Source organism: Scyliorhinus torazame, chromosome 7, assembly GCF_047496885.1.
Source record: "Scyliorhinus torazame isolate Kashiwa2021f chromosome 7, sScyTor2.1, whole genome shotgun sequence".
NCBI classification, from domain to species: Eukaryota; Metazoa; Chordata; class Chondrichthyes; order Carcharhiniformes; family Scyliorhinidae; genus Scyliorhinus; species Scyliorhinus torazame.
Window position 1 is genome coordinate 211,611,565 of NC_092713.1, and position 24,215 is coordinate 211,635,779.

The 24,215-nt window shown below is 53.2% G+C and overlaps 1 protein-coding gene across 1 annotated transcript in view; it reads left to right on the forward strand.

Annotated features, from left to right (window-relative positions):
- Positions 1–23,822, forward strand: part of LOC140427437 (hepatitis A virus cellular receptor 1 homolog) — a 66,959-nt gene extending 43,137 nt beyond the window's left edge. The window contains exons 4-5 of the mRNA XM_072512963.1: positions 13,631–13,739; positions 23,298–23,822. Of these exons, the coding sequence (XP_072369064.1) occupies positions 13,631–13,739; positions 23,298–23,317 (129 nt within the window). The 3' untranslated portion in view covers positions 23,318–23,822. The remainder of the gene's footprint in view (positions 1–13,630; positions 13,740–23,297) is intronic.
- Positions 23,823–24,215: the final 393 nt, after the last annotated feature.

Consider the following 24,215-nt stretch of genomic DNA (forward strand, 5'->3'; position numbering starts at 1 on the left):
GACAAATACAGTCTGCAGATTAGAAAATAATATAACCTTTCGGGGGCGACAGCTACATTTTTGTTCATGGAGAAAATAAGGCCAGACATACTGCCCATTTCATTCAAGGCAGCATGTCTGCAGCCTTAGCAATATCTGTATTTAACTGACCGAAAATATTTTGATGTATTCTGTCATGAATGTTGAACTTTACAAAGTGGGTATGTTTTAAAATGTCCCCTATAACTTAAGGCAAAACAGTAATTTCTGAAAAATCTCAGCTGGAAGACATGCCCATATCTGCGAGGTGAGAAAACGCAAAGAGAAACACATTGAAATGGAGTGACAGTTTTAACAGCTTGGGCTAGATTTTTATCCAATTGGGTTGACTAGGGAGCTCTTTAAATATGGCGGGCAGGTCTTGATGCTGGGATTCCTGACCCCATTCCCAGGCTGTCCGGTTTTCGGGAGTACCTTTATTCATTGCAGTGTGTCAATAATAAATATTATTATTATTATTATTAATAAAGGTTGCAGGCTGTTTTTAGTCAAAACCCCACATCCAGCTCTCTGAACCTGGCCGACTCTATTGCTGAGGTAGGCATGTCCTACTCCTCCGCAACTTTCAGAAAGTCGGAACAGATTTGTAAAGAGTTGTGGTTCCTGACCCCTCAGAGGAGTCATGAACCTTAATTTGCATGAGGGGACCTTTAATAAAGTGAGTTCAAGAGGTCCTCCTTACGGGTTGGCCATAGCTTGGCAGGGTTGTATGAGGGGTCATAGAGGTGGGCAGATACATGAGATGATATGAGTGGTGTGTGGGAAGTGTATGGGGGTAAGGGGCCTTTCTGTTTTTATTTTCACTGGGATGAAGCCCCCAGCACCAAGCCATGCCTTTTATATAGCCCACCTCAGCATTCAGCAGGCTAGTGGTTGCTCCCGTTCTCATTTCCAGGTTGGCTGGCCTGACTCCAGCCCACAACCACCCCTGACAATGAAGAGTGCACCTTTGTGGGCATAAGCAGCAAGCAATAGACAGAGCTAAGCGATCGCACAACAAACACATCAAATCTCTGCAGTCCTGCCACATCCAGCTGTGAATGTTGGTGGACAATTAAACAACTTACTCGAGGAGGAGGCTCCATAAATATCTCCATCCTCAATGATGGCGAAGCCCAGCGCATATATGCAAAAGACGAACCTGAAGCATTCACCATAATCTTCAGCCAGAAGCGCCGAGTGGATGATCCATCCCAGTTGCCTCCGGAGGTCCTCAGCATCACAGATGTCAGTCTTCAGCCAACACGATTCACACCACGTGATATCAAGAAATGGCTGAAGGCCTGGATACTGCAAAGGCTATAGGCCCAGACTATTTTCTGGCAATAGTAATAAAGACGTGCTCCAGAACTTGCCACACCCAGGCCAAGCTGTTCCAGTACAGCTACAACACTGGCATCTACCCGGCAATGTGGAAAATTGCCCAGGTGTGTCCTGTACACAAGAAACAGGACAAATCCAACTGAGCCAATTACCGCCCTATCAGTCTACTCTCCATTATCAGCAAAATGATGGAAGGAGTCATCAACATTGCTATCAAGCAGCACTTACTCAGCAATAACCTGCTCAGGATGCTCAGTTTGGGTTCCGCCAGGGTCACTCAGCTCCTGACCTCATTACAGCCTTGGTTCAAACATGGACAAAAAAGCTGAATGCTGGAGGTGAGGTGAGAGTGACTGCCCTTGACATCAAGGCAGTATTTGACTGAGTATGGCATCAAGGAGCCCTAGCTAAACTGGAGTCAATGTAAATCAGGAGGCAGACTCTGCTGGCTGGAATCATACCTGGCACAAAGGAAGGTGGTTGTGGTGGTTGGAGGTCAATCACCTGTAGCCATCTGGGATGGCCACTTACAATAAGAAACATGGACGTTCGCAAAGCCTAAAGGGAAATGTGGACAATGTAAGATTCAGGCAGGCACAGAGCCTGAATGTATATTCGTGAGCAGAGAATCCAGACAGCATCGAAACCCCCAACCGATTAGCATTTAATGGCCCATCTCCGTAAGACAAAGGACTGATACTCAGGTAACCGATACAATCCCAGACATTTCGGCGCCACTCCCTGTACTCAGGAAGCGTAAACAACAGGGTCAATGACTGCTTAGGACACGCCCAGCCATCAAGGCACCCGCCCCTTTATTGGCTCAGATTGAAGGCAGTGATCGAGTACTGCCCAATTAATTGGGTCCAAACCTAAGGACCGGCAAAAGAGTGCGAAAACCCCCAAGGATAAAGAGAGACGCTGCCATGTGTTCGATCTCTTTTGGACCTGGCTCTCTGGCAACGTCCATCTCCAATCGCAGCACCACCAGAAGCAAGTTAAAGTTCAACGCTCGCTACCAGACGGATGAGCCCAGCTGAACAGCAGTTACTTCTGCAGACCCAGCAGATCCAGATTCGAACAACGGCCACTGTTCCTCTGACCTAAGCCCAGTGCCTGAAGTTAAGTACAGGTTGTTATAGTGTTAGGTGTAATTTAGTTCGTAGTGTTTATGTTGCATTTGTAAGTTAATCATGTGTAAATAAAGTATTATTGAACTTGAACTAACTAGCTGGTTGTTGGGTCTTTGATCGATACCCGGTTGAACCTTGTGGTGGTATCAGTTGATACCTGGCGACTCTGAGAGCAATATAATATCAATATCTAGACAAAAGAAGGGCAACCTTATTGACTGCCATATTTATAGTGAGTAAATATAGCAACACGTCTCAGCTCAAGGACGTTACTTCAGGAGTTCCTCAGGGTAGTGTCCTAGGCCCAACCATCTTCAGCTGCTTCATCAATGACCTCCCTTTCATCATAAGGTCAGAAGTGGGGATGTTTGTGGGTGACTGCACAATGTTCAGCACCATTTGCGACTCCTCAGATAATGAAGCAGTTCATGTCCAAATGCTGCAAGGCCTGGACAATATCCAGGCTTGGGCTGACAAGTGGCAAGTTACATTCAAGCCACACAAGTGCCAGGCAATGACCATCTCCTACAAGAGAGGATCTAACTATCACCCCTTGACATTCAGTGGCATTACTATCGCTGAATCCCCCACAATCAACATCCTGGGGTTTACCATTGATCAGAAACTGAACTGGTCTTGTCATATTAATACTGTGGCTACCAGGGCAGGCCATAGGCTAACAATCCTAGGGGGGTAACTCATCTCCTGACCCCCCAAAGCCTGTTCACCATCTTTAAGTCACAAGTCCGGAGCGCAATGGAATACTCTCCACTAGCCTGGATGAGTGCAGTTCCAACAACACTCAAGAAGCTCAACACCATCCAGGCCAAAACAGCCTGCTGAATTGCTCCCCTTCCAGAAATCTAAAATCCCTCCACTGCCGACAAACTGTGGCAGCCATGTGTACCATTTACAACATGCACTGCAGGAACTCGCCAAGGTTCCTTAGGTAGCACCTTCCAAACCCATGACCACTGCCATCTAGAGGGATAAAAGCAGCAGATACCTGGGAACCCCACCACCTGGAGTTTCCCCTCCAAGTCACTCACCATCTTGAATTAAGAACATAAGAACTAGAAGCAGGAGTAGGCCATCTGGCCCCTCGAGCCTGCTCCGCCATTCAATGAGATCATGGCTGATCTTTTGTGGACTCAGCTCCACTTTCCAGCCCCAACACCACATTCCCGAATCCCTTTATTCTTCAAAAATCTATCTATCTTTATCTTAAAAACATTTAATGAAGGAGCCTCCACTGCTTCACTGGGCAAGGAATTCCATAGATTCACAACCCTTTGGGTGAAGAAGTTCCTCCTAAACTCAGTCCTAAATCTACTTCCCCTTATTTTGAGGCTATGTCCCCTAGTTCTGCTTTCACCCGCCAGTGGAAACAACCTGCCCGCATCTATCCTATCTATTCCCTTCATAATCTTATATGTTTCTATAAGATCCCCCCGCATGCTTCTAAATTCCAACGAGTACAGTCCCAGTCTACTCAACCTCTCCTCGTAATCCAACCCCTTCAGCTCTGGGATTAATTTAGTGAATCTCCTCTGCACACCCTCCAGCGCCAGTACGTCCTTTCTCAAGTAAGGAGACCAAAACTGAACACAATACTCCAAAAGGCATGCGGTTGGAGCAATACCTGCCGAACGGAGTGTTAAAAGTGCACAGATTCCGACTGGACTCGTCCAGCTGAATTTGCCAGAAGCCACGGGAGGCATCCAACTTGGTAAAGAATTTGGCGTGAGCCATCTCACAGGTCAATTCTTCACGCTTCGGGATCAGGTAGTGCTCTCGCATTATGTTGCGATTCAGGTCTTTGGGATCAATGCAAATGCGGAGTTCGCCAAGGGTTTCTTGATGCAGACCATGGGGCTGACCCAGTCTGTGGGTTCTGTCACCTTTGAGATGATGCCCTGGTCTTGGAGCTCTCGTAGCTACGTTTTCAGATGATCCTTGAGAGTAGCCGGCACCTGGCGTGGTGCATGGATGACTGGGGTGGCATTCGGCTTGAGCAATATCTTGTAGCAATATGGGAGCGTGCCCATCCCATCAAACACACTGTGGTATTGTGTGAGGATGTTGTCTGTCTCAGCCTGGAGATTCGCATTGGGCGAGGCCGTCGCCGGTGTCGAGGACATGGCATGAACGCGCTGTCCCAGATTTAGGAGTTTGCATGCGCGAGCACCGAGCAGGGATGCCTTGTCAGGCCGGACGATCTTGAATCTCAACGTCGCCTGGATTGCCTTGTGAGAGACACCTAGCTGACACAACCCACTGGCAGCTATGGCATTACCATTATAGTCAAGGAGCTGGCAGGCTGGTGGAAGAATGCTAGGTTGGTGTCGGATGCTGTTGAGGTCCGACTGTGATACGAGGTTCGCAGACGCGCCAGTGTCCAATTTACATTGGATGCGAGACTGGTTGACTGTGATGACGGCACTCCATTCGGCGTCAGGATCCACACTGAGGATGGAAAGGTGGTTGGCAGGCACGGTAGAGACCCACTCGCATGTGGTGATGATGCCCACCCGATATGGAGACTCGAGGCAGTCAGCATTGGGGTCCGTTGGGCTGTCTGGATCAGAATCCTGCATGTCTTGTTGTACGCAGCGGACACGTCTGCGCTGCAGCTGGGATCGCTGGCTGTTCGGTGGAACGGACCTGCAGAAGGCCGCGTGGTGGCCAGGCTTTCCACACTGTAGACATCGCCTACCTTTGGCTGGACATTGCCGCTTTAAATGGGCGGAACCACAATTCGGACACATCATGACGTTCACGTCAGCACGTTCTGTGCGCCATCGCGCATGCACAGTGCGGTCGGCCGACGTTCGCGCATGCGCCTCGGTCTTCGGCCTCATCGTCCACCCGGTCGTTGCACGCATGCGTGGGGACCCGAGAAAAGTGCGCGAAACGGCCAGTCTCCTCGATGCTCAGGCCTTGCATTTTCGCTGTGGCCTGCACCCTTTCTGCCTCGTGGGAGGCCTGTTTTGAAGTTTCTGCCACCCTGATTCCTGGCATGCTCATGGACAACGCACGTTTCGATGGTGACGGAGTGGGTCATCTGTTTGATTTTAAAAAAATATATATTATTCAAATTTTTCAACAAATTTTCAACAAAGTCCCCCCCAACAAAAAGAAAGAAATAAGAACATAACAATCAGAAATTATACATTGGATTTCCCCCATATACAATAACCCTCCCATATGACATTGAAAAACACAAATAGGGAACCCCCCCCCCCTACCTTCACCCAAACGCCACCCCAAAAGAAAGAACCCCCCCACCCCCCCCATTGGGTGGCTGCTGCTGACCTCCTCCTAGCGCTCTGCGAGATAGTCTAGGAACGGTTGCCACCGCCTGAGGAACTCTTGCACAGAGCCTCGCAAGGCAAACTTTATCCTCTCCAGCTTGATGACCCCTGCCATGTCATTGATCCAAGCTTCCACACTAGGGGGCTTCGCATCATTCCGTAGCAGCACAATCCTCCGCCGGGCTACCAGGGACGCAAAGGCCAGAATACCAGCCTCTTTCGCCTCCTGCACTCCCTGCTCGTCCGATACCCCAAATAATGCCACTCCCCAGCTCGGCTTGTCCCGGGCGTTCACCGCCTTGGACATAGTCCTCGCAAAACCCCTCCAAAACCCATCCAGCGCCGGGCCGACCAGAACATATGGACGTGGTTTGCCGGGCTCCCCGAGCACCTCCCACATCTGTCCTCCACCCCAAAGAACCTACTCAACCTCTCCCCTGTCATATGCGCTCTGTGAGTAACTTTGAACTGTATTAGGCTGAGCCTGGCGCAAGAGGAGGAAGAATAAACTCTACTCAGGGCATCAGCCCACAGACCCTCATCTATCGCCTCCCCAAGCTCCTCCTCCCACTTGCCCTTTAACTCCTCCACCGAGGCCTCCTCCTCTTCCTTCAGCTCCTGGTAAATCGCCGAAACTTTGCCTTCTCCAACCCATACACCCGAAATCACCCTGTCCTGAATCCCACGTGCCGGAAGCAGCGGGAATTCCCTCACTTGCCACCTCACAAACGCCCTCACTTGCATGTACCAGAAAGCGTTTCCCGGGGGTAGCCCAAACGTCTCCTCCAGCGCCCCCAGGCTCGCAAACGTCCCATCGATGAACAGGTCCCCCATTCTTCTAATCCCTGCCCGATGCCAGCTCCAAAACCCCCCATCCATCCTTCCCGGGACGAACCGATGATTCTCCCGAATCGGGGACCAAACCGAGGCTCCCACCTCGCCCCTGTTGCTGCCACCACTGGACTCGTGGTGTACCTTGTCGGCGAGAGCGGCAGCGGTGCCATCACCAGCGCCCTCAGGCTCGTGCCCACGCAGGACGCCATCTCTAGCCTCTTCCACGCCGCCCACTCTCCCTCCATTACCCACTTACGGATCATCGCCACATTGGCTGCCCAATAATAGCCACACAAATTTGGCAGCGCCAGCCCCCCCCTGTCCTTGCTACTCTCCTGAAACACTCTCTTCACCCTCGGGGTCTTATTCGCCCACACAAAACCCATGATGCTCCTACTTACCCGTTTGAAAAAGGGCTTGGGGATCATAATGGGAAGGCACTGGAACACACAGAGAAACCTCGGGAGGACCGTCATTTTGACCGGCTGCACCCTACCCTCTAGTGAGAGTGGCAGCATATCCCATCTTTTAAAATCCTCCTCCATCTGCTCCACCAACCACATCAAATTGAGCTTGTGCAGGGCCCCCCAACTCCTAGCTACTTGGATCCCTAGGTCCGACAGCTCCTTTCCGCCCTCTTCAGCGGTAGCTCGTCTATCCCCCTTCCCTGGTCCCCTGAATACACCACAAAGAGCTCACTCTTCCCTACGTTAAGTTTATACCCCGAAAAGTCCCCAAACTCCCTAAGGATCCGCATGACCTCCGCCATCCCCTCCACAGGATCCGCCACATACAACAACAGGTCGTCGGCATACAATGACACCCGGTGTTCCTCTTCCCCGCCCCCCCACCCAGATCAGTCCCCTCCATTTCCTGGACTCCCTCAGTGCCATGGCCAGTGGCTCAATTGCTAGTGCAAACAACAAGGGGGATAAGGGGCACCCCTGCCTTGTCCCCCGGTACAGCCGAAAGTACTCCGACCTCCGCCGGTTCGTAGCCACACTCACCACTGGGGCTCTATATAGCAGCCTGACCCAACTGATGAACCCCTCCCTGAACCCAAACCTCCGCAACACTTCCCAAAGATACTCCCACTCCACCCGATCAAAGGCCTTCTCCGCGTCCATAGCTGCCACTACCTCCGCTCCCTCCTCCACCGGGGGCATCATAATCACATTGAGGAGCCTCCGCACATTTGTACTTAGCTGCCTACCCTTCACAGATCCCGCCTGGTCCTCATGAATCACCCCCGGGACACAGTCCTCAATTCTCGTAGCCAGCACCTTCGCCAGCAACTGAGCGTCAACATTGAGGAGCGAGATCGGTCTATACGACCCACACTGCAATGAATCCTTGTCCCGCTTCAAGATCAAAGAAATCAGCGTCCTGGACATTGTCAGGGGCAAGGCCCCCCCCCCCCCTCCCTCGCCTTATTATAAGTCCTCACTAGCAACGGGCCCAGCAGATCCACGTATTTCCTGTAGAATTCAACCGGGAACCCATCCGGCCCCGGGGCCTTCCCCGCCTGCATGCTCCCCAATCCTTTAACCAGCTCCTCCGGCCCAATCGGCGCCCCTAAACCAGCCACCTCCTCCTCCTCCACCCTCGGGAATCTCAGCTGATCTAGGAATCGTCGCATCCCCTCCTCCCCCGCTGGGGCTCAGACCTGCACAGATCCCCATAGAAGTCCCTAAATACCTAATTTATTCTCACCGCACTCTGCACCGTATTCCCCCCTCTATCCTTAACTCCACCAATCTCCCTCGCTGCCTCCCTCTTACGAAGCTGATGTGCCAGAATCCGACTCGCCTTCTCCCCATACTCATACATCGCCCCCTGCGCTTTCCTCCACTGTGCCTCCGCTTTCCCTGTGATCAACAGGTCGAACTCCGTCTGGAGGTTCCGTCGCTCCCTGAGTAGCCCCTCCTCGGGGGCCTCTGCATACCTCCTGCCCACCTTTAATATTTCCCCCACCAACCTCTCCCTCTCCCTCCCCTCTCTCTTCTCCCTGTGGGCCCTAATGGAGATTAGCTTTCCCCTGACCACCGCCTTCAGCGCCTCCCAGACTACCCCCACCTGCACCTCCCCGTTGTCGTTGGCCTCCAAATATCTTTCAAAACACCCCCGCACCCGCCCGCACCCCCCCTCATCCGCCAACAGTCCCACATCAAGGCGCCACAGCGGGCGCTGGTCCCTCTACTCCCCCAACTCCAGCTCCACCCAATGCGGGGCGTAGTCTGAGATGGCGATGGCCGAATATTCCGTTCCCTCCACTTTCGGGATTAGTGCCCTACTCAAAATGAAAAAATCTATCCGGGAGTAAGGTTTATGGACGTGGGAGAAAAAGGAAAATTCCCTGGCCAGCGGCCTGGCAAACCTCCATGGATCCACTCCCCCCATCTGGTCCATAAACCCCCTGAGCACCTTGGCCACAGCCGGCCTCTTACCCGTCCTGAACCTAGAACGGTCCAATGCTGGGTCCAGCACCGTGTTGAAGTCCCCCCACATTATCAAGCTTCCTACCTCCAGATCCGGAATCCGACCCAGCATGCGTTTCATAAATCCGGCATCATCCCAATTCGGGGCATATACGTTCACCAGTACCACCCACCATCTACCGCTCACCATCACATATCGACCTCCATTATCCACTACAATATTCAGTGCCTCGAACATCACCCGCTTCCCCACCAGTATTGCAATCCCTCTGTTCTTTGCATCCAGCCCTGAATGAAAGACCTGCCCGACCCATCCCTTTCTCAGCCTAGCCTGATCTGCCACCTTCAAATGTGTCTCCTGGAGCATGACCACGTCTGCCTTCAGTCCCTTTCAGTGTGCGAACACCCGGGCCCTCTTGACCGGCCCGTTCAGGCCCCTCACATTCCAGGTTATCAGCCGGATCGGGGGGCTACTCGCCGCCCCCCCCCCCCCGCCGACTAGCCATCTCCTTTTCTAGGCCAGCCACGTGCCTGCGCCTCCCGCACCCTCCATTCCCCCAGGTGGCGGACCCCCGCCCCGACTACCTCTCCTACTTCCAGCTCCCCTTTGGCCAATGCAGCAGCAACCCAGTTTTTCCTCCTCCCCCCGCTAGATCCTCTTCTAGCCATTTTGCTCCCCCCATGACACTCCCGTAAGTCAGCTGACTCCTGCTGACCCCGGCGCCTCCCGCCATTCCATCGACCCCCCCAGTGTGAGAATCCCCCCACCCCTTGGCAGCCAGTGTGCGCTCCTCTCCAGCACCGCCCTTCCCCCGCCCCCGCCCCCATCCGTCCCCAAAACGGGAAAAAGCCCGCGCTTTCCTGAGCCGGCCCCGGCCCCTCTGGCGCAGCTCCTTTTTGCGGCCTTACCCCAACTCCCCATCCCTGGGCCTCCACCCCCCCTCTCACTCCGCGTGGCCCTGCCCCTCCAACACTGATGCCCACACTCTCCCACAGCCCCCACATCAAATCCATTCACCCATCCCCACACAGCACTCAAAACAAAAAGAACATTCCCCAAATGCAGTAAACACAGTAAACATCCCCCCACGATAAACCCTCAATTTGAGTCCAACCTTTCAGTCTGTATAAAGTTCCATGCCTCATCAGGCGTTTCAAAATAGTGGTGCCAATCTTGGAACGTGACCCACAATCGCGCTGCCTGCAGCATCCCGAACTTCACCCCCTTCCGATAGAGCACCGCCTTAGCCCGGTTGAAACCAGCCCTCTTCTTAGCCACCTCCGCACTCCAGCCCTGGTAAATTCGGATCTCCGTGTTCTCCCATCTGCTGCTCCGCCCTTTTTTGGCCCATCTCAGGACATACTCTCTGTCCATAAAGCGGTGAAACCTCACCACTGCAGCCCTTGGCGGCTCGTTGGCTTTGGGTCTCCTTGCCAGGACCCGATGAGCCCCATCCAGCTCCAGGGGCCTCGGGAAAGCTCCCGCGCCCATCAGCGAATTGAGCATCGTGCTATATGCCCCGGCATCGGGCCCCTCCACTCCTTCAGGGAGACCCAGAACCCGAAGATTCTTTCTCCTCGACCTATTCTCCAGATCCTCGAATTTTTCCGCCCACCTCTTGTGCAGCGTCTCGTGCGCTTCCACCTTCACCGCCAGGCCCAAGATCTCGTCCTCGTTTTCCGAGGCTTTTTGCCACACCTCCCGGATCGCCGCCCCTTGGGTCTTCTGGGTCCCCACAAGCTTCTCAATCGCAGCCTTCATTGGCACCAGCATTTCTGTCCTCAGATCCTCAAAGCAGCATTTAAGAAACTCCTGCTGCTCCTGCGACCACTGCGCCCACGCTGCTTGGTCTCCACCCGCCGCCATCTTGCTTTTCCTCCCTCGCACTTTCCGCTGCACCAGGATCACTTTTTTAACCGCTCCACTCCTGGTCCAGTCCATAGAGTGTCGAGGGAACCTTGCTGTCACCTTCCCACACTGGAAGCCTTTGAACAATTGCCGTTGGGGCCCCTCCGAAGAGCCCAAAAGTCCATTCACCGCAGGAGCTGCCGAACTTGCGACCTAACTAGGCATCACCGCAACTGGAAGCTCATCTGTTTGATTTTGAGGAGCTGCTCCTGCAGGGAGTCGGACTGGACCCCGAAAACGATCTGATCCCGGATCATGGAATCAGTCGTCGAGTCATAATTACATTGCGCTAGGATGCGGAGATAGGCCAAGAAGGACTAAAAAGGTTCATCCTTACCCTGAAGCCTCTGTTGGAAGATGTACCATTCAAAGCTCTCATTCACCTCAATGTTGCAATGGCTGTCGAATTTCAGCAGAACTGTCTTGAACTTTGTCTTGTCTTCGCCATCGGCAAACATAAGCAAGTTATAGATGTGATGTGGATGACGTGATCCCCCACAGTCGACAGGAACAGCGCGATCTTCCTGGCATCCGATGCTGCCTCGAGGTCGGAGGCCTCGATATACAGGAGGAACTTTTGTTTGAAGACTTTCCAGTTGGCGCCGAGGTTGCCGGAGATCCGGAGTTGCGAAGGAGGCTGGATCCTTTCCATGCCGCTGGATGGCTGCTTGCTGGTCATTGCAGATGCACTCGAGGTAGGTTTGTTAGGATTAATATCACTCTGGTACCATGATGTGTTAAGTAAGTTGGTTCAACGTTGACTGCAACTGGATGCAATGAAACTAGAAACAGGCTTCTGACACAGGAGATGGTCCAACACTGTTTTATTGAACTTCCTGATTGCTGTACATAGTCTGCTGTGAGTTGACACTCTATCAATCTAACTGATAACCTCCTACTGGCTTGACCAGACTAACTCTCTACCTCATGGTGATAGTGCTCACTGGCTTGTGCACTCTTACTATCTCAGTAGCTGGGTCCTGTAGAGAGAGGGAGAGTCTTAATGCCCTGTGTGCTTTATAGTGGTGGTGTCCTGTCTGGTGACTGGTTGTTGTGTGTTGTGTGTGTTCATTGGTTATCCTGTGTGTCAATCGCTGCCTGTCTGCATCTCATTATATACATGAGTGGATATTATGACAGTAATCAGCACGCGGTTTCCTTGCCCATGTTTGACCTGATGTCATGAGACTTCATGGGACCAGAGTGATGTCCCAGGGCAACTTCCTTCTGACTGTACCACTGCGCTGTATCTCTAGTGTGTCTCTCCTGCCAGTGGGACAGGATATACCCAGGGATGGTGATGGCAGTGTCTGTAATTCTGTGAACACAATGTCTGTGTCATGCTGTTACTTGACTAGTTTGTGAGACAGCTCCCCCAATTTTGGCACAAGCCCCCAAGCTTTACAGGGTTGACGGGGCTGGGTTTTCCGTTGTTGTTTCTGATGCCTAGGTCAATGACAGATGGTCAATATGGTTTCATTACTTTTAGACTTTGTAGTGGTTGGACACAACTGAGTGGGTTGCTAAGCATTTAAGAGTTAATCACATTGCTGTGGGCCTGGAGTCACATGTAGGCCAGACCACTTAACGGCAACAGATTTCATTCCCTAAATGGGCATTAGTGAACCAGATGAGTTTTTACAACAATCAACAATGGTTCCATGGTCATCGGAGACTAGCTTTTAATTCCAGATTTATTAATTGAATTTAAATTCCACCAGTTGTCATCATGGGATTTGAACCCTTGTCCCCCAGATCATTGGTCAGGGCTTCCGGATTACTTGTCCAGTGACATTGTCCAGGGGCAGCACGGTAGCATTGTGGATAGCATAATTGCTTCACAGTTCCAGGGTCCCAGGTTCGATTCCGGCTTGGGTCACTGTCTGTGCGGAGTCTGCACATCCTCCCCGTGTGTGCGTGGGTTTCCTCCGGGTGCTCCGGTTTCCTCCTACAGTCCAAAGATGTGCAGGTTAGGTGGATTGGCCATGTTAAATTGCCCTTAATGTCCAAAATTGCTCTTAGTGTTGGGTTATGGGGCTAGGGTAGAGGTGTTGACCTTGGGTAGGGTGCTATTTCCAAGAGTCGGTGCAGACTCGATGGGCCGAATGGCCTCCTTCTGCACTGTAAATTCTATGATAATCTATGATTACCACTATGCCACTGTCTCACCTCAAATTGAGTAGCTGACCCGCTGTTGCTGCTCGGGATGCTATTGTGAATTCTCATTGCATATTTAATAACTTGTGACTGAGAAACTGGAACAACGTCGGGGTCGATGTCCTTCCCGAACCTTTCTGAGATGGATTTATTGAAAATCCACTTGCAATGTTTTGGGAACAGATTGTGATCAGAGAGAGAGAAATCTGATCACGTAGAAACGAGGCAGGGGTGTCAGAACATCCTGAATTTGAGATGATCGTACTATGAGCGGCACCTGATACAGACTCAAGCACCTTTAATTTGCTCTCATGATTAATACCCAACTCTGGACCGTGTTGGGTCACATGGCCAAGTGATGTTTAATGGTGAATGAATATCGCTTTGTTCCATAGGGATTTTAAAGATAACATTCTTAAATGTATACTGTTTTTCATATTTCAAAGAAAGTTCCTGTTCTCTGATTCTATTTCTCTGCTTTAGGTACCAGAAGTGTTTGCTCACACCCTGATTTCTCCAATCTCGTTGGCTTTTCATGTTTCAGTTTTAATCTGCTTTGTTGCAATCACTGTGCTCCTGTGTCAATGGAAATGTAAGTTTCACCATCTTATAATCTTCCTTGATCCTCAAAACACTTTGATAAAATGTTCACTTTGATAAGATGTACACTGGCCCATGCATGCACAGAAATTCAATGATGCCACTCCGCTGGGTTCTAATAGTCTCCTAACACATTATTCCCGAAACTTCAAGTGTACCAGATTGCTTTCTACCTACAGTCCCACGAATCAGGGTGCAGCACCAATTATAGCCACTTTATTTTGTTGCTTCACACAAGTTTTAAATCTCTGGCTAACATAACTCAACATCCATTTTTCTAAAGTTACATTTTATCAAAATCATTTTATTTTTATGTCTCTAAGGAGGCAGTGGCAGCGAATTGGGCTCCACTGATTTTTGTTCCCCTTTTAGAAAATGTTCTTCCACTGTTACAAAAACCTGTACACATTGGGGCACAGCTTACACTGCCATTCACAATTTAACTGAATGCAACACTAGGGGCGGGATTTTTCATCCCACGAGCCCTATTTTCAGTCACGACGAGCCCCCGCCGGCAGCGGGATTCTCCGTTCCCGCAGACGGTCAATGGGATTTCCCATTGTGGCCATCCCACACCATCAGGAAACTCGCGGGCGTGGTGCGCTGCCGGCGAAGAGGAGGATCCACCTGATGGAGAATCCCGTAATAGAACTTTGCATGCACAACATTGGCAGCAAACGCAGCTAGAAATTTCTTCTACACAGATGCTGGGCTGGATTTCCAAGCCACCAGAGCGGAGTTCCCATTGCGGCGGAGAATCCAGGGTTGGGGAGAAAACGGGATCGCTGCCGCTGATGCTCCAGATCCCCCTTGCCGTCAGGATCGAGGTTTGAGTCCCGCTCCAGCGGGAGGATATAAATGGATCATTCAGACCCATTTGCATCCTATTAATGGGCCGGTACCATATCTTCCATGACCTCTTGATTCTCCAGTCCTCTGGGCCGGGAATTGTCTGGGCGAAAATTGATACAAGTCTTGACAAGCGTGTACCTGATGTGATGGACCATGGGGTGGGCCAAGGAGGTTACTCTTTGAGAGAGTTGCCCCAAAGTCCATTGGAGGGCCATCCTCCCCCTCACAATGCCATACATGCCTGCCCACCAGACCCGGCCCACCGCCCTCCCACCAGAGACTCGCTAATTAAAAAGACCCCACTGAGACTCCTAAGTATTTGGACCCCTCCAGAAGAGAGACCCCTGCCTGGAAGCCCCCTGGAAGAGAGATCCCTGTCTGGAAGCCCCGGATGGCAGACCCCCGCCTGGAAGCTAGAGAGCAGTCCCGACAGAGGCAGCGAAAAAAAATTACAACTTTAAAACTCACCTGGCAAATGCCCCTGCTGGTTCAGGCAAAGGAAGCAGCACCTGTCAATTCCTGGAACGAGAAAAACAGTCAGCTGGATTTAAACCCCCTCAGATCTTTAATCTGCAAACCATTCATTCATTTCACTTTGATATTGATTTTACTAGACTGATTTGCAGCTTCCACACACCCCCAGGTGTCAACTTGTTCCATTCATCTCCCTTTCTGCTTGAGTGACTTTGAAGTGGTCAGCTGTGAAAATAACGCTTTGTTTATAAATATCAAGTTTTGATTAACAGCTCCTGGGCCACATCAAATAGAGTTAAGTGCTTTCCATTTATCTTCCTTCATGCTTGCGTGACTTTGAAGAAGTCAGCAGTGAAACTAACAGAAAGCACTTAATTCTGTTTGATAGAGATCCCTCGCAATCTTGAGCATGCAAACATTTGAATGGCAAAGGATTGGGAATTGCTTTCTGATTTGCGCTCCCAGCGTGAACACAAATCGGGTGCAATTCAGCTCCAGCGGGAGAACATAGAGTGAGATTCTCTGTTTCGGAGACTTGGGGCTGGATTCTCCAATTGCCGATGCCGAAATCACTTTCGGTGATTGGCCGGAGAATCCGCTTTACACTAAAATCGGGGGCGGCGCTGTTTTCGGATGCTCCGCCCTCTCAAAAACGGTATCATCGCTGATTACGATGCACACCATTGGGACGGTCTCAGAACATCGCCTGAGGCCCTTCCCCGATGCTCCGCCCCCGATGAGCCGACTTCCCCGATGCTCCGCCCCCGATGAGCCGACTTCCCCGATGCTCCGCCCCCGATGAGCCGACTTCCCCGATGCTCCGCCCCCGATGAGCCGACTTCCCGACGGCATGGGGCGCATATACTCACAACTTTCGGGGGCCTCGCGTGGTGGCTGCGGACTGTGTTCAGCGCTGCCACGGTTGGGGGGGAAAACTGTTCCGCTGGCCAGGGGGGCTTTCACGGGAGCTGGGAGGACTTGTGGGGGGTGGTCCGGCCGTGGCGAGGGGGCTACAGGGAGGGGGGGGCTACAGGAGGGCACTATCTGGCAGGTTGGTTCTGCGTGGGACTGGCGCCATGTTGCACAGCGCGACCGCTGCAAGACACCGCTGTGCTCATGCACGGCCACGGACCCGGCAATTCTCCGTCCGTATCTGCAGGTAAAGCCGGGACTTTATGTAGCGCGGCTGCTAGCCTCCCACTGGGCGGAGCATCGGTGCGGGGGTGGTGCCGAAATTTTGGTCGTAAGACTGGACACATGCTCCAGACATAGCCTCAAAATCGGAGAATCCAGCCCTAAGTGTTGGCGCCAACGCAGATTCCTGGACTTTTACGACAGAAAAACCGGCACCGCACCTGACCGATTCCGCTACCGTTGAGAGGCTAGCGCCGGGGCTGCACCTGACCGATTCCGCTACCGTTGAGAGGCTAGCGCCGGGGCCGCACCTGACCGATTCCGCTACCGTTGAGAGGCTAGCGCCGGGGCTGCACCTGACCGATTCCTTACCGTGGAGGGGCTAGCGCCGGGGCTGCACCTGATCGATTCCGTTACCGTGGAGGGGCCGGCACCGGCACCGCACCTGACCGATTCCGCTACCGTTGAGGGGCTAGCGCCGGGGCTGCACCTGACCGATTCCGTTACCGTTGAGGGGCTAGCGCCGGGGCTGCACCTGACCGATTCCGTTACCGTGGAGGGGCTAGCGCCGGGGCTGCACCTGACCGATTCCGTTACCGTGGAGGGGCTAGCGCCGGGGCTGCACCTGACCGATTCCGTTACCGTGGAGGGGCTAGCGCCGGGGCTGCACCTGACCGATTCCGCTACCGTTGAGGGGCTAGCACCGGCACCGCACCTGACCGATTCCGTTACCGTGGAGGGGCCGGCACCAGCACCGCACCTGACCGATTCAGTTACCGTTGAGGGGCTAGCGCCGGGGCTGCACCTGACCGATTCCGTTACCGTGGAGGGGCTAGCGCCGGGGCTGCACCTGACCGATTCCGTTACCGTGGAGGGGCTGGCACCGGCACCGCACCTGACCGATTCCGTTACCGTGGAGGGGCTAGCACCGGGGCCGCACCTGACCGATTCCGTTACCGTGGAGGGGCTAGCACCGGGGCTGCACCTGACCGATTCCGCTACCGTTGAGGGGCTAGCGCCGGGGCTGCACCTGACCGATTCCGTTACCGTGGAGGGGCTAGCGCCGGGGCTGCACCTGACCGATTCCGTTACCGTGGAGGGGCTAGCGCCGGGGCTGCACCTGACCGATTCCGTTACCGTGGAGGGGCTAGCGCCGGGGCTGCACCTGACCGATTCCGCTACCGTTGAGAGGCTAGCACCGACACCGCACCTGACCGATTCCGTTACCGTGGAGGGGCCGGCACCAGCACCGCACCTGACCGATTCCGTTACCGTTGAGGGGCTAGCGCCGGGGCTGCACCTGACCGATTCCGTTACCGTGGAGGGGCTAGCGCCGGGGCTGCACCTGACCGATTCCGTTACCGTGGAGGGGCTGGCACCGGCACCGCACCTGACCGATTCCGTTACCGTGGAGGGGCTAGCACCGGGGCCGCACCTGACCGATTCCGTTGCCGTGGAGGGGCTAGCACCGGGGCCGCACCTGACCGATTCCGTACCGTGGAGGGGCTAGCACCGGGGCCGCACCTGACCGATTCCGTTACCGTGGAGGGGCTAGCACCGGGGCCGCACCTGACCGATTCCGTTACCGTGGAGGGGCTAGCACCGGGGCCGCACCTGACCGATTCCGTTACCGTGGAGGGGCTAGCACCGGGGCCGCACCTGACCGATTCCGTTACCGTGGAGGGGCTAGCACCGGGGCTGCACCTGACCGATTCCGCTACCGTTGAGGGGCTAGCACCGGGGCCGCACCTGACCGATTCCGTTACCGTGGAGGGGCTAGCACCGGGGCCGCACCTGACCGATTCCGTTGCCGTGGAGGGGCTAGCACCGGGGCTGCACCTGACCGATTCCGCTACCGTTGAGGGGCTAGCACCGGGGCCGCACCTGACCGATTCCGTTACCGTGGAGGGGCTAGCACCGGGGCCGAACCTGACCGATTCCGTTACCGTGGAGGGGCGAGCACAATGTGGAACACAATCCATTCCAATAAAAAACGGTGCGGGATTCGCCGGATCCATGATTGACACTCAGGAGGCTGACAAGATGCAGCTGCACATAGACATTACACTCCCCAGACGCACACATCACAGCCAACAAATGGCAATGGTTGTGCTGGAGCATGCCCGTACAGCTGATGCGTCGGCTGAGGCCAGAGGGCACGCAGGGGGGCGTGTCCTGGGGGGGAAACCTATATGACCTGTGGCACTAAATTCAAAGTGGGCTGTTAGCGGTGTGCGCAGATGCATGGCTGCTTTGCTGGCTGCGGCAATGGTGCTCTGTGTCCACCCATCCCGACCCCACAGCCCACCTCCTGGCCACCCCCCCCTCCCCCCCCCCCCCCCCCGGCTCTGTCAGAGGCCACCCGGCCAGCAGCACAATTGCCAGCAAACTATGGCCATGTTGGACACTTTCCACACCCCCTCTCTCTCCCTCAGCAACTGCCATGCCATTTTCACGGTTTTTAAAAGCTCAAGTGAACTACGCCATGGAGGCCCCGGAGAATACCGGGTTAGACCCGCTAATGATATGCAAACGGTGTCTACTGTACGTACAGAGTGAAATGCATTGACACCGTTTTCGAGGTGACGGAGTCCTCGAAGGATTGGCCTGGTCTTCTGGATTACTGGTCCAGTGACACTACCACTGTGCCATTGTCGCCCCCGTCCCTGCAGTGCTGGGCTTACTTCGTACCAATTTGTACCCATGCCTTTGAATGATTCAATAGTCTTTCAGTGATGGTGACAAATTTCATCAGGTAACTCCTATTTTGTAGCAAAATCCGTGGGCGGGATGCTCTGTCAGCCGACGCTGGAATCGCAAAAAGCGATTGGGTGGAGAATCGGTTCTGATGCCGAAATTGCGGTCGCCGCCGATTTCACCCCAAATCGCAATTCTCGGTTGCCTCCACAGAGGCGTCAATGCGTTCCAGAATACACGTACAGTAAACGCCATTGGCATATCATTACCGACCCGGTATTCCCGGTATTCTCCGGGGCCTCCGCGATTCTCTGCCTCCAATTGCTCGAATTCCCGACGGTGAGGCTCACTTGGGCTTTCAAAAATCATGAAACAGGCGCCGTGGCTGCTGAGGGAAGGCGAGGGGACAGGGAAAGTGTCCAACATCGCTACAATTTGAGGATCTAAGCTGCTTGTCAAATCTGGTGGTGAACTGCATCCTTGAACGCAATTGAGTGACTTGCTAGGCATTTCAGAAGGAAGTTAAGGACTGACCACATTGCTGTGGGTCGAGTCACATATAGGCCAGACCAGGTAAGGACAATAACAATCCAGTAGTTACATGGTCAACTTTACTGATAGAAGCTTTTTAGTCCAGAATAATTTAAATTGTCCAGCTTTTGTGATGAGACTGGAACTCATGCCTCTAGATAATTAGCCAAATCCTTTAGACTACATGTCCAGTAACATAAACACTACTCTGCCTTTCTAATCAATGTCATTTGCTGTAAAGAAAATGGTGGCTAAACTTGGGTCCAAATTTACTAAAATTAACATTCAGATCTGAGGACTGCATTTTTAAATATGCAGTTCACATAAAACGGGAATGTGTTTTTCACTTGCCCCCCTGCTGCTCGGCTGGGGCCACGCCCGGGTGAGTCACAGAATCTCCGCCACGCTCGAAAAGGCGACGACTTATGAAGAGGCGGTCGAGCTACTCCGCAAGCGGGTCGTCAAACCCATCAACGAGGTGCACGCCAGGCATCTGCTCTCTACCTGCCGGCAGCGCTCGGGGGAATCGCTAGGCGAATTCGTCGAAAAACTCACCGCGCTTGCCAGGGACTGTGACCACCAGGATGTGACAGGGGAAGTCCATATGAACCTGCACATCAGAGACGCTTTCGTGTCTGGCATCCGCTCGACCTACATCCGGCAGCGGCTGCTCGAAAACGGGGCAAAGATCTCCAGGACACGCTAACGCTCGCCTCCTCGCTGGAGGTGGCCCGATATAATTTGGGTACGTACCCCACGGACTCTGCGAGCCCCCCTCGGACTTCCTCAGACTCAGCCACGTTACGGGCCTGCGCTGCACGGTGACCCGCTCATCATGGCGGCACACCATGCTACTTCTGCAGGCAGGGCCAGCACCCATGCCCACGTTGCCCATCCCGCTCCGCGATCTGCAGCGACTGCGGGAAGAAGGGGGATTTTGCGAGGGTCTGCCTGGTCAGACCCAAGGGCCCGAAGAACAAAGAACAGCTGGCCCGAAAATCAGGCTTTCAGGCCCGCAGACCCCGCAATGCGGCTGTGCACCGACCCAACACCCCCCCTTCTGACGCGTCATCAGCCTCGTGCGAATCATGGGAGCGGCCATCTTGTCGGCGGCCATCTTATCGACCCGACACGTGCAACCGCTGGCGGCGGCCATTTTACGAGTCCGACTCAGCTGAGGACTCGGACTACCCGTGAGTGGGAGCGATCACCCTCGACCAAACTCGGCCAAAACATCTGCAAAGTTTGATGATGAAGGTCCAAGTCAACGGGCGCAACACTGCATGCCTCTTCGACGCCAGGAGCACGGAGAGCTTTATCCATCCTGAAACGGTAAGGCGCTGCACCTTGTGCACCCATCCCACGTCCCAAACCATAGCCCTCGCATCCGGGTCCCACTCGGTACAAATCAAGGGGTACTGTGTAGCGGATCTCTCGATCAAGGGCGCCAAGTACATCCGTTTCAAATTTTATATCCTTCCCCACCTCTGTGCCCCCCTACTGCTCGGACTGGTTTTCCAGTGCAGCCACCGAATCCTGACACTGAAGTTCGGCGGACCCTTGCCCCCCCTCACGGTATGCAGCCTTGCGACACTGAAAGTCACACCCCCCTCGCTATTCGTGAACCTCACTCCCGACTGTAAGCCCGTCGCCACCAGGAGCCGGCGGTACAGTGCCCAAGACATGACTTTTATCAAGTTAGAGGTCCAGCGTTTACTGGGAGAGGGGGTTATCGAGGCTAGCAACAGCCCTTGGAGAGCACAAGTGGTGGTAGTCCGATCCGGGGATAAGAAGCGGATGGTCGTGGATTATAGCCAGACCATAAACCGATTCACGAAGGTTGATGCATACCCCTTCCTCGCATCGCGGAAATGGTAAATCGGATCGCCCAATAGCAAGTATTTTCCACGGTCGACCTCAAATCCGCCTACCGCTAGCTCCCCATCCAACCAAAAGACCCCCCCTATACTGCCTTCGAAGCAGCCGGCCGGCTCTTCCACTTCCTCAGAGTCCCCTTCGGCGTCACAAATGGGGTCTCCGTCTTTCAAAGGGCGATGGACCAAATGGATGACCAGTACGGTTTGCAGGCTACATACCCGTACTTGGACAATGTCACCATCTGCGGCCATGACCAGCAGGACCATGACGCAAACCTCGAAAAGTTCCTCCAGACGGTCCGAGCCCTTAACCTGACCTATAATGAGGAAAAATGCTAGCCATCCTCGGCTATGTCATTGAAATGGGGTCCTAGGTCCCGACCCCGACTGCATGCGCCGCCAAAAGGAACTTCCCCTCCCCCGCAGCCTCAAGGTCCTCAAACGGTGCTTGGGGCTCTTCTACTACGTCAGTGGGTCCCCAAATATGTGGACAAAGCCCGCCCACTCATAAAGACCACCACATTTCCCCTCTCGGCTGAGGCTCGATTGGCCTTCAACCGCATCAAGGCCGATATCATCAAGGCCGCTATGCGCGCGGTGGACGAAACTATCCCCTTCCAGGTAGAGAGCGATGCGTCAGACATCGCCCTGGCTGCTACCCTCAATCAGGCATGCAGACCAGTAGCGTTCTTCTCCCGAACCCTCACCGCCTCTGAGGTTCGACACTCTGCAGCCGAGAGGGAGGCACAAGCCATTGTGGAGGCTGCACGGCACTGGAGGCACTACCTAGCCGGTAGGAGGTTCACCGTCGTCACCGACCAATGGTCGGTCGCCTATATGTTCGATAACACGCAACGGAGCAAAATAAAAAATAATAACATTTTGAGGTGGAGGATCGAACTCTCCACCTACACGTACGATATCAATTATCGTCCAGGGGAGCTCAACGAGCCGCCAGATGCCCTGTCCCGCGGCACATGCGCCAACGTGCAGGACAGCCGCCTGCAAGCCATCCACAATGACCTCTGCCACCCGGGGGTTACCCGGCTCGTCCACTTTATCAAGTCCCGCAACCTACCTTACTCAACCAAGGAGGTCAAGGCCATGACCAGCGCCTGCCAGATCTGTGCGGAGTGCAAACTGCACTTCTACCGGCCAGACAAGGTTCGGCTCGTGAAGGCCTCAGGGCTCTTTGAGTGACTGCGCGTGGACTTCAAGGGGCCCCTCCCGTCCACCAATCGTAATGCCTATTTCCTCACCATTATCGATGAGTTCTCCCGCTTCCCATTCGCCATTCCCTGCACCGACATGACCTCAGCCATGGTGATTAAGGCACTGCACAGCATCTTCACTCTGTTCGGTTTCCCCGCGTATATCCACAGCGACCGGGGTACAGCGTTCATCAGCGATGAACTGCGTCAGTATCTGCTCAGCAAAGGCATCACCTCGAGCAGAATGACCAGTTATAACCCGCGGGGAAACGGGCAGGTGGAGAGGGAGAACGCGACAGTGTGGAAGGCTGTTCTACTGGCCCTACGGTCGAGAAGTCTCCCAACTACCCGCTGGCAGGAGGTCCTGCCCGATGCCCTACACTCCATTAGGTCGCTCCTCTGCATGACCACAAATGAGACCCCTCACAGCCGCTTGTTTGTCTTCCCCAGGAAGTCTACCTCCGGGGTCTCGCTTCCACCTTGGCTGATGGCTCCGGGACATGTTCTTCTCCGGAGGCAAAAGAGGAGCCATAAAACGGACCCCCTGGTCAAGCAGGTCCGATTACCCCACGCCAACCCCAGTTACGTTCAACCACCCCAGTTAGCACACGTCTCGGCACCAGGCTAGTTCTTAGCTTGTTAAAGCCTTCTTTACCGTTTACACTCTAAGCCTCGTTATTGAGGGTACCACAACTTGGTGTTTTACTCTGCTGCTGTGTCAGATTGTGAACTCAAACCAGTAGAGGAATTAATATTCTTGTTTCTGATCCTCAGGTCAATATCCAGCAAAATGAGCCACTTATGGCAGAAGCACTTCCTTTGTTCTGAATGGCTTGAGATTTCTCAGTGTAAATCCATGCGCAATTAACCCACGCAATTGATACAAAGAATGTGAAACTGCACCCGAGTGTCGTGATCTCTCCGTAACCCAAGCCCATCCTCCACCTGTCTGAACAAGAACATTATCAAATCCAGAAAAATATGCCAGCCGGACTGTATCCAAAGGCAGCACCAGTATATTATAGTGTTACTGATAAACACTGCAATGCACACTTATCATGGATATGGGGAAACTCCCCTTAAAGCTTTTAACAGGAGAAGTTTAGTGTTATAGTGCTCAGTGTATGTTCAGTCTAGATACTTGTAATGGGAATCTGCCTGTGATTTACCATTTGTTAATTTTAATGGTGCACCAATTTTGCAATATGCATTAGGACCCAGTAACTGACAGTCATGTCTTTGATTTCTGCTGAGTCCTTCAAAGGTCATTAAACATTTGTTGTGAAATTGTACCATAAATTGGTTCATTTGGGTTATTTGGGAGATCTTTTCCTGCATCTATTTGTATTGGGTCACTGGGGCACAATGAATGGACAAAAAATGAACAATGAGAATCCCATGCCAATGAAATGGGAATGTTGTCTGATAACTGCACAATGTTCACTATCATTCTTAACTCCTCTGATAATGGAGCAGTCCATTGACAATGAATGCACTGGACAACATTCATTGGGTTGAAAGTTGGCAAATGACACTCATGTCACACAAGTGCCTGGCAATGACCATCTGCAACAAAAGAGAATCACCTCCCTTTGACATTTAATAATAATAATCTTTATTGTCACAAGTAGGCTTACATTACATGAAGTTACTGTGAAAAGCCCCTAGTCGCTACATTCCGGCGCCTGTTCG